The sequence below is a fragment of the Manacus vitellinus genome, unplaced genomic scaffold (assembly GCF_001715985.3).
Source record: "Manacus vitellinus isolate BGI_N305 unplaced genomic scaffold, ASM171598v3 scaffold_19_pilon, whole genome shotgun sequence".
Classification (NCBI taxonomy): domain Eukaryota; kingdom Metazoa; phylum Chordata; class Aves; order Passeriformes; family Pipridae; genus Manacus; species Manacus vitellinus.
In genome coordinates, this window is record NW_021939395.1 from 2,060,282 (window position 1) to 2,070,288 (window position 10,007).

Sequence of the window (10,007 nt, forward strand, 5' to 3'; positions counted from 1 at the left end):
TAAAATGATCCGTTTGGGATTAAAGACAGTTTTAAACACTTCTGAATGGGGACAGGGTCCAAGACCTGACCGTAAAATCTGGGTTTGAAAGGACTTAAAATAAATCCCCCGCTGCCCTAGTCTTGCTATTTAAAGGGGATTATCTAAGGGGTTTAGGAGCACAGAGAGGTACAGCAGGACAACCTGTGCACCTCAGTCCCCTCAAAGACCTTAGGAAAACCCTCTGCACCTCACCTGCCCACTGGTCGGGGCTCATAGGACACCCTCCAGCTCTCACTCAGAAGTGCACACATGTCCAGGGAAGTCCAAGGCTCTGGCTGGATGCGTGGGATTCATTCCCAGCCCCACAGCAGCACACATTCCTTCTCCAGAGACCCTCCCATCCTCCCTGGGGACTGTCCTGTGCCGTAGTGGAGGGTATTGGTGTCATCCATTGTCCCACAGCTGCCATGGCTGCCTTACAGAGCTGAGCCCCAGCACCCCCCAGGATGGAAATCCAGCTGTGCCCAGTGAGACATTCCCCCTGTGCTGGGGGAGAAGGAAGGGGGGGATGTTTGGAGTGATGGCATTTTGTCTTCCCAAGTCACTGCTATGTGTGACAGAGCCCTGATGACCTGGAATGGCCAAGCACCTGCCTGCCCGTGGGAAGTGGTGAATGAATTCCTTCTTTTGCCTTCCTTGCATGCAGAGCTTTACTCATGAAATCGTCTTTATCCCAACCCACGAGTTTTCTCACTTTTACTCTTCTGATTCTCTCCCCCATCCCACCGAGGGGGGACTGTGTGGATGTGTGGGGCTGAGTTGGCAGTTGGGTATAAACCACGACACCCTCTGTGGGAAAAAGCCACCCTGTGCCGTTATACAGTGAGGGTTTTTTAATAAATACCTTTTTTTTTTTGCACAGAAATATACCAAGTTTTACAGAGTACAAACTGCAGGGATAATGACTGAGCATCAAAGACAGAGGATGCAGAGAGCCCTGCTGTCTCCCTCCGGTCTTTTACAGGCTCTGGTCTCCCCATAACCTTGATTTGCTAAGGCTGGGGAGGGGACAGACAAGGTGCCAGCATGTCCTGCCCCAGGAAAGCCATGCTGGGCAAGTCTCAGCTCTGGGCTGAGGGCACCTGCTGCGAGAGCATCACTGGGACCGAGCAGTATGCAGGCCACCTGCAATGGATGGACAATAGCCTTTTGGTGCTGGTGGAGAGACTGGTGCTGGGGTGAACACCGAGTGGTGGCAGTGCTGGAAGTTTCTGGGGAGTTGGTGAGCACAACCCCCATTTTAATCCATCAGACATGACTGGGAAAGGACAGCCCCGTTGTTTGGACCCCAAAGGCAGCTGCCCAGCAAAAAGGGATACTCTGGTCCCACAGCAAAGCACCCAGCTCTGCCTTGCCCTGGCTCCACAATCACCCAGGCAGGGCTTGGCCCTGCTCCTGCCTGGCATGGCCAGGTTGAGGCATGGTCTCATGGCTCCCATCCCTGTCAGCAAGCCCCCCATCCACAGCCCTGGGCACCGAGCACTCTGCCCACCAGAGGAGCCAGGAGAGTGGGTACTCACATTCCCCTTTACCTGATCTGAAGGAGAAAGCACCCCAAAGAGAGGGGTCAGGCAGGGCGGACTGGGGGAGGGAGAGGGGAGGTTTGGCCTGTCCGCAGGCTCCCTGTGCCAGAATCCCACCTCTGGGGCAGACACCAGGCAGGCCACGCTCCAGGAGAAAGGAGCATCCTCACCACTTAAAGCCGTGGGACCATGTTTGGCTTGGGATCAGAGATGACCCTCTTGGCCAGCTCTGCCACAGCCAGACCTCCAGCTGCCCAGCAAGCCAGAGGGGGAAAGCAGAGAGCATCAGGAAAAGACTCTGCTGCTCCAAAGCCACTTACCTCAGGTACAAGACCACCGTGAGCCTTTCCCCTTTTCAAAGGGATCTAGGAGAACACCTTCCTTACTGCTCCTCCCTGATCTCCAGACAGCAAATATTGCTACAGGCACCAGAGTATGGACGGGGCTCCCCACTCCCACTTGGCAACAAATCCACACAGGGGAAGAACCATCTCCCCAAACAGAGAGCGTGGACACCAACTGTGAGGATGGACAGAGGTTTGCCACACCAATCCTGCATCCCCAACTCCTTATCAGAGCCCTGAGCAGAACAGAGCCCAGTGGGGACATGGGGCAAGGCTGGGCAGCAGCCCAGGGAGGCAGCGAGGCTGTTCTAATCATGGGAAATGTTATGTCTACTCGAGGGGGAAGTGAGGGAATCAAATGCACCATGGGGAGACCCCCGCGTTGAGCCAGGAACAAGCTGCTGCTCGGCTCTGGCTGCTACAGCACTTACGTGAGTGGGGAGTGAGGGGCAGGAGATGGCTGGCTGGTTCCAGAGCCACCCCCACAGCCCAGCCTCACCCCACCTGGGGACAGCTATTTTTGGTTAGGAGGGTAAGGCTATTGTGTGATGGCACCAGCTTGTACAGGTGAGGCGGGGGCCCGACAGACACCGGGAGGGGTCCCAGGCACGGCGAAGGGAGGGCGGGTGGGTGGGTGTGAGTGTGTGAAGAGGCAGGAGGGAGGCAGACCCGCTATTTGCCCGTGGCAGGGGCAGTGGCCACGATCTCTTCGTACTTGGGCGGCGGGTCATTGTAGGAGACGCTGGTCTCCTCCCCACTGCTGCTCTCCGGGTGGCCCGTCACCTCCTCGTAGGAAGGCGGGGGGGTGGCACTGGACAGTCTGGAGAGGATGGAGACCGAGTGCTCTGGCAGGCAGAGGGTGTTGTCTTGCTGGGGGGGGGTGCCCCCAGCTCTGCCGTCTCCAGCCCCCCGGTTGCTGGCTTCCCGCTGGTACTGGGTTTCCCCCTGGCTCTGGGAGCGCTCCCGGTACACCATGACCCTGGGCAGGCTGCGTCCCGTCCGGCTGGCCAGGTACCGGTTCTGGGCATAGGAAGGGCGGTGGCGGGTGGCCTTTTGAAGCTGGCACCTCCAGATGATGAAGAGGGCGATGACTATCAGAAGGGCCACTCCCAGCAGGGGCACCACCACATACATGGCGTCAGAGCGCTCCGTGCTGTGCCCAGGGTCCTTGACAGAGTAGACGGAGTTGGTGTAGCCCTTCCAAAACTCCATCTGTGGCGGGAACAGAGAAACAACCATCATGTGCTGCAGGTGGGAGAAGTACCCCCCGACCACCACCAGCAATAATCACTGCCTTCCCCAGGCCCACAAAAGGGGCAGCTTTTCGGATGTCCCCCACCACTTTCGCCTGAGGTGCTGTAGGAACCAACAAAGGTGGTCATGGGAACATCCCTCAACAGTGGCCAACAGCCCCCACATCAAGCAGGGAGAAATTTAGCTCACACCAACCCCAGGCTGGAGAGTCAGGGACAACAGCACAGATTTCCCAGGTGCCATGGGAGTGCCAGCTTGACCTGCAGCTGTGGGCGGGGTGTCCTGGCACAACCAAGGCAGTGGCCTAGGAAGGGAAAGCCATGCAGGAAAGTGAGGCCACAGAATGCTGCCTGCAGACAGAAGAGGACAAAAGGAACAGGAGAGGCTGTTCCCCCTGTGCTTTCCCTCTCTGTCTCCAGCTTGCTGAAGTGTGAGCCCTCACACATCCACTGGGGAGCAGGGCAGGACAAACTCACCGTCTTCTCCTTGTTCTCAAACACCTCCTTGACCTCCTCATAGCTGCAGACCTCCTCGATGCACTCCCGCTCGATGGTGCCCTGACGGATCTCCTCCAGGAAGCCATTGGCTCTGGGAAAGCGTTTCAGGACCGAGTGGGCATTCCTGGCCCCCAAGAACACTGCAACACACAAGGCAGAGACATGCTGAGCAGGGACAACCCCATACCTGGCCTCTGCCCAGCCAGGCTTTCCCACCTGGCTTCCTGGTGCTACAGGCATTCCCAACACCAAAAGCCCAGGGCTACAAATGAGGTGGCACAGCAGAGTGCCCACTGTGGGACAGCACACCCAGAGGGGCACAGGGCTCTTGGGGTCTGCCCAGAGATGTATGGCACCAGGAGCCCTTCCATCAGGGCTGAGGTGCTGGAGACTTTGGAAGCAGCAGCTGCAGCCACACAGGGCAACTGAAGAAGCGACAGAAGGTTCCAAAAATACTTGTTGTCAACCTCCTGCCCGTGATGAACTTCACCTTTCTGCCTCTTTGCTGCAAAGGAGATCCCACCAGGCAAGGGAGACCCTGCAGGGCTGGGATGGAGAGCCAGGGCTCTGGCACGAGAGGGACTCACAGCACACAGCTCACTGCGCGACAGCCTGCTGGGAGCTGCTGGCCCTGCTGCCAGCTGCTGAGGGGTCATGCAGGCTCAGGTGGCTTCAAGGACTCTGCTCAGGTCCTAGAGAAACCACTGTGTCTTCTCCCAGGCCAACAAGAGCAAACATCCCCAACATACGGGGACAGTACAGGGGGTCATGACTCAGGTACTGAGGGGGGCCTGAACAACCTCTCCTCTCATCACATTCTCATCCCTACTGTGTTTTGGTGCAGAGGCCTCACAAATCTTCCTCTGCTCCCAAAGCCTGGGAGATCCCTCAGGTGTTCCCACAGAGCATGCAGTCAGGAAGCCAGAGTGAGCAGGAAGAGCACCTTCCTGCCTGCGAGAGAGACATCAAAGCCCCTCCCCACATATTCTGCAGGAAGGAGACCCCCATGGGGCACAGCAGGCAGGCACCTACCAGGACCTGCAGCAGCACAGGAGGCAAACAAGCTGTTGCCCAGAAAGCAGAAACTTCACACAAAACATGATCCTCCCAGGATCCAAACATCCCATGCACACATTTCAGGAGTGAGTGTTTCCACAATGCAGCTCAACACACTCAGCTGTAGGCTGACCCTATCTCTTCCCACCACGCCACAAAATCATGCTGCTTCCCTTGAGAAAGATGAATTGGTTCAGCTGGCTGATCCACAGGAACATATTTACCTCCTTCACCCTCAGGCTTAGTCTTCCATTGGATCAACAAGGTGAACTAATTCACAGAGCAGCAGCATCAAAGATGCAGGAAAAGGAGGCAGGGGGACACACAGAGTCTCCCATGTGACCAGCTTGGTGCTAACACAGAAATACTCCTTCAACAAGGATCTCAGTGAAGATCAAACACAACAGTCAGTGGAAAGCTACCAACTTCTTTCCTTAGGAGCCTTTTGCCAGGGAGAAAGGCAGTTTTCCTTCTGCTTTACCTTCCACATATCCTGCTCCTAAAACAATACAGCAAGGTGTTTGTGAGAGTATTTGTAAATATCAACAGGGATGAGATCATGGTGTGAGAGGCAACTACTGCTGTGCTACACCATCCTGGGCTTGGAGGCACTGTGCTCCTTTTGTGCTGTGTAGGTGCATTTTCCCCTCGTGATTTATTAATGCCTTGCTTCAGTGAGAGAGTTTGCAGAAGGCTGAACCACTGAGGTGTGAATGAAGAGCAGCATGAATGATGTGAGTCACAGATCTTCCCTCAGAATCGACTTTATTATGCAAACCTTTTTTTTTTTGTTTTTTTTTTGTTTTTTTACAAGGAAAACCGAAAAAGCATTTTCAAGAGGCACAGAAGGCATCTCACAGAAGGGCAGGCAGGGATCAGCTTGCCTTGGCTTTCACAGTTGAGGAGGGTTATCCTGGCTGGAGAGAGAGCAGGCTGTCAGGCCGACCTCCTCTTGAGCCTTTCCAGAAGAAGATGAAATTTTACAGAGACAGCACCCATTCTGCAAATGTCCCATCCTTTGCTGGAGAAGTCTGGCCTCACCTCCTTTGCCTCCCACCTTGATCAGGCTGCGGTGTGAACTCTCCCCTCCTCAGCACTTGAGCCTGAGACTCTTTCCAACTTCCTCAGCACACGTTGGAGCAACAAGCTTGGCTGCAGATCTCACTGTCAGGGCTTTCCATCCCTGCAGACACCGGTCACTTGACCCCTTCCCTGCTTTGCTGTGCTGAACTGGCCACTATGGTGGGAAATAAAAACAGACACACAGGCAGGCAGGTATCACGAGCAGTGTCCCAACTCCAAGCATGCTGTGACAGAGGGGTGTGTCTCTCCCCACATGCAATTTCCTACAAATGGCAGGAGAGCAGAAACTAAGTCACTGCTCCCTCTCCTCTGCTACATGGAAAGTGCAAAGAGCTCCCACGTGCCTGGGGACCAGAGCAGGAAAGCCACAGAGGCTTTCAGGAAACAAGAGCCTCTCATCCCCAACCTGGATCCCCAACTGACATGAAGAGCAGACAGCAGAGCAGGTCCTGTCCCTAAGCCCCAGGGCTGAGGGGACTTCCCAAGGCCCAGCACCCTCAGCACTGACCCCCTGTGCCTCTCCAAGTCTCCCCACACCAGCTGGAGAACCGGTGCTCAGGAAAGATCAGAGTTTTAGGCGGGGGAAGTAGGACTGAGGGCTGGGTTCACCTCATCCCTGCTGGTTTTCCTGGGCTGCTGATGGCCCCTGGAGGACACCAGCCCACATCTCGGCTGCCCAGCTTGGGGACCCCCCAGGGCTGTTTCTCTGGAGAAGGACACGCAGCTGTGCCTGCAGAGGGACAGACGGGGCTGCTCGCTGCTGCACAGCATGTGATGGGGAACAGGCTCATCACCACATCCCCCTCCTGCACAGCAGGGTCACCGTGAAGGGCTGACTTGGCAGGGGACACTGCCACCACTGGGGACACCTTCCACAACCAGGAAATGCTGGTGAGCCAGCCCCTGAGCTCTGGGAGGGAGAAAAGGCAGCAGTGCAGGAAGGCAGGGACCCAGCTGGGCACCCTCCTCATTAACTGGAGATTAAAGTAGCCTTTTAAAAACACTGCCTGAAGATCTCTGCTCCCTCCCCCACCCAGCACAGCACACATAATGAAAGAAGGCATACCTGTCATCCCTGGGGTCCTCCTCGTCCTCCTCAGCATGGACACTGCCTCCACCTTCACCGCTGGCTCCGGCGACACTCCGAGCAAATCCTGAGATCCCAGACAGATCTCTGTGTCTCTCCACTCACTACTGCCATGCTCCTTGAGCTCCCAGCACACGCTGCACGCAGCCTCCACACAGGCTGCCCAGGAGAGCGAGGAGGGAGGGTTGAGCCCGGCTCTGAACAGCCCACACGCCATCCTCCACCCTGCACCCTCGCCAGCCTCAGCCCTGCTGTCCAGGCACTCCTCTGGGGGTGCCACGTCCACAGGAACACAGAGCCCCAGTGCCACCAGCACACAGGCCCCAGGGCAGTGTGGCCCCCGGGGTGGGCACTGGTGGGGTGGCAGCTCTGCTGCTGGGAGGTGCCAGAGCAGGCCGGCAGCCCCTGCGGAGGGGCCGGTCAGCCCACAGAGCCTCGGGGAGGCCCGTCCTGCACAGCAAGCACCACACACAGAAAGAAATGCTGTGGCCTCTGGGTAGTCCCAGAGAGGTCAGACCTTCAGCACCTCCTCTCGACTCCCACCTTGCAGAGGAGAGAGAGAAGCACAAGTCAGGCCGGACCTCAGACCTCATCCAGGGGTAACAGCTGATGGCATCAGCTCCCCATAGAGGATAACACCCCCCAAAAAGCACAGGCACCCCCTTCCCTGAGAGATGGCTGCCAAACATCCCCCTTCTCCTCTCCAGCACCACTGCCACCTCTCCATCTTGCCTGGGGAGCACTTACTTGCCATGCTGCCTCACTCGGCCACGGGGGGCTCCTGCCTACCTGCAGGGAAGAAAACGGGACAGTCACTGACAGATTAAATCACCCCCTAAAGCCCAAGACCTCCATCACCCAGAGTCAGATTCATGCAGAAAGCAGGGTGCTGACTGGTGGACCCAGGACAGATCCCAGCTAAGCAAGCAGTGCCCCTGCAGAGAGCCAAGGACTCCAGCTGCCTCCCCACTCATTGCATGGCTGGAGGGGCTCAGGGACCCTCAGCTCCTGGAGTGCTGGGAGCCCAGGGAGGACCAGGGCCCAGCCCACTGGCCCTGCCCAAGCAGCCCAGTGCAAAGTAGGAAGGGAAGAACTGGATGAAGGAGAGATCACATTTCTCATCAGCAGACACGATGACCTGCCGTGTCAGAAGCTGTTGGGAACAGCCTGGTGCTCTTCCCTTCTACAAGAGATTGATGGATACAGGTAAAGCAGTCATCCTGTTTTAGAGCAATGTCACAGCCGTGCCAGTTCTCACTCCTGCAACTCCTACCCACAGTCTGCAATAAATGGGGCCACACAGTTTGCTCCACTGCCATCAAGCTGACTACACAGCAGGAAAGAAAAGGACATGCATCTCCTAAAGGCTGTTGGGCCTCTGTAAGGGCAACAGCAAGAGTGACAGAGCTCCCTGCATGCCCAGGACAGCAGCTCTCCAGCTGGAAAAGCACCTTTTTCGCTTAAAGAGCAAAACTATAGTAAACAAAACCCCACAAGAGTGAAGTAAAGCCCTGCAGAAGGAGAGGATACTCCTCTCTGCCTGCAGAAGGAGTGTCATCTACTTGTTTTTCATGCTTTGCCTTCTCCCTGTGCTCAATTCCCCATGGATCAGACAACCCTGGGCTAAGCCTCACTTCGTGTGACATCTTGCTGTGGCAAAGCCACCACTCTGTCAGGAGACAGCTCCTACAGTGATCTATTGTGGATGAAGGAGCAAACACAGTTAGAAACAGCAGGAACTAAACCACATGCTGGTCTCAGGTCCAGGACTTCAGATACTCAGTTATTCCAAAAGCCCTTGGGTCCGCTCAGCAGGAGCGAGGCCAGGGACAGCACAGAGCCATCCACGGGGTCAGCAGGGCTGGAAACACAGCTCTCCTCCCACATAAAAGTCAGGCACTCACACACACAGAGGGGCTGGTGCCACACACCATCACAGCAGGCAGCACCACACGTCACAACAGCCACCTTTCAGTAAATGGAGCACCTCTCTCTGCCAACATCAGGTTTCCCGTGGTTTCCAAGGTTCCTACACCGTAAGTGGCAAAAGGGCAAGCAAGCCTGGACCTGTCTCCAGAGGGAGAAAGCAGCTTCCTCCCAACAGTTTGCAAAGTTCAGATTGCAAACCTCAGTCTGGAGTTGAAGCAAGAATGAGAGAAAGCAGGAGAGCATCAGGACTGCACAGGAGGGGTCTGCTGCCTCCTATGCCCCCCAGCCCAGCCCTGCTTCTGTGAGCCCTCCTGGAAGATGTGAGAGGCCTCCAGATTCATGTATTCTCCCACTGCCCTCCAGATGCATGGATTCCCCCACAGACCCCTGGATTCATGCATTCCCCGGCAGGATGTGTCAGCTCTAAGCAGGGACCACCTGACCCGCTTTTATTGTCATCAGTTTTTAAAAAGAGATCCAAACCCCCAGGATAAAAGCAGGGACAGCGCAGAGAACATGCCACAGTTCCCACACGAACACTCGCTGTCATGGGCATTCCCCCTCTATGATGGACAGGAGGACAGAGACACAGAAATGAGGATATTCAAGACCGGATCTGTCGGGATCCCCGGCTCCATAACCCACATCATTCATCAGGCAAAAAATTTAACGTAGTTTCATTTAATTTACAGTCTTTCAGTTTTTTCCAAGCATCTGTGTCAACGCTCCCAGCGTCAGAGCTCAGGGGTGGTTTATTCCAAGTGCAAACAATAAGGCAGGTCCACACAAGCCCAGAAGCACGAGCAACGCTGGTGAGAAGGGCACACATCCCAGACACTTATTTTTATTTCCACATGCAAATTCCTCAACCACCTCCCCCGGCTCCTGCGAGCAGGAAAAGCTGGAGCACCACACACGCTGACGCCAAGGGGAGCAGCATCCCTCCCGCCCCCACACAGCCACGCAGGCTGAGAGAAGCCTGAAGCTGGAGGCTGACCCAGCAGACGCCCACCCATTCCCGGTCCCCCCCTCCGGCTTCCCATCCTCTATAAATACCCCATCGATAGGAGGTTGCCAAGGCAACCGTGAGGAGGCGCGAGGGATGCAGCCATGGGAGTGAGGATGCTGCAGTCGCACATTTGTGTCTCCCCCAGGCTCCCCCATCTCCGCCCCCGCTCCCGTCACCGACGCC

General features: G+C 56.3%; 1 protein-coding gene across 3 annotated transcripts; it reads right to left on the bottom strand.

Annotated features, from left to right (window-relative positions):
• Positions 1-895: 895 nt before the first annotated feature.
• On the bottom strand, positions 896-7,774 carry PRRG3 (proline rich and Gla domain 3). 3 transcript variants are annotated; one of them, XR_003915709.1, is made up of 4 exons: positions 7,634-7,774; positions 6,866-7,045; positions 5,774-5,953; positions 5,465-5,633 (listed from the first exon to the last, which is right to left on the bottom strand). XR_003915709.1 is itself a non-coding variant. In XM_029959098.1 (3 exons), exons 1-3 carry the CDS (start codon positions 7,638-7,640, stop codon positions 2,582-2,584), a joined length of 708 nt encoding a protein of 235 aa, XP_029814958.1. In that variant the 5' UTR covers positions 7,641-7,774; the 3' UTR covers positions 896-2,581. The 3 variants fall into 3 exon arrangements, 1 of the variants encoding a protein (XP_029814958.1); XM_029959098.1 differs by lacking the exons at positions 5,465-5,633; positions 5,774-5,953; positions 6,866-7,045 and adding exons at positions 896-3,121; positions 3,640-3,800; XR_003915708.1 differs by having other exon boundaries at positions 5,465-5,953.
• Positions 7,775-10,007: the final 2,233 nt, after the last annotated feature.

Excerpts from the sequence above, each read along its gene's own strand:
- PRRG3 (XM_029959098.1), bottom strand. Across the intron at positions 3,122-3,639 it reads TTGAGAACAAGGAGAAGACG|ATGGAGTTTTGGAAGGGCTA; the intron begins GTGAGTTTGTCC and ends TTCCCGCCACAG.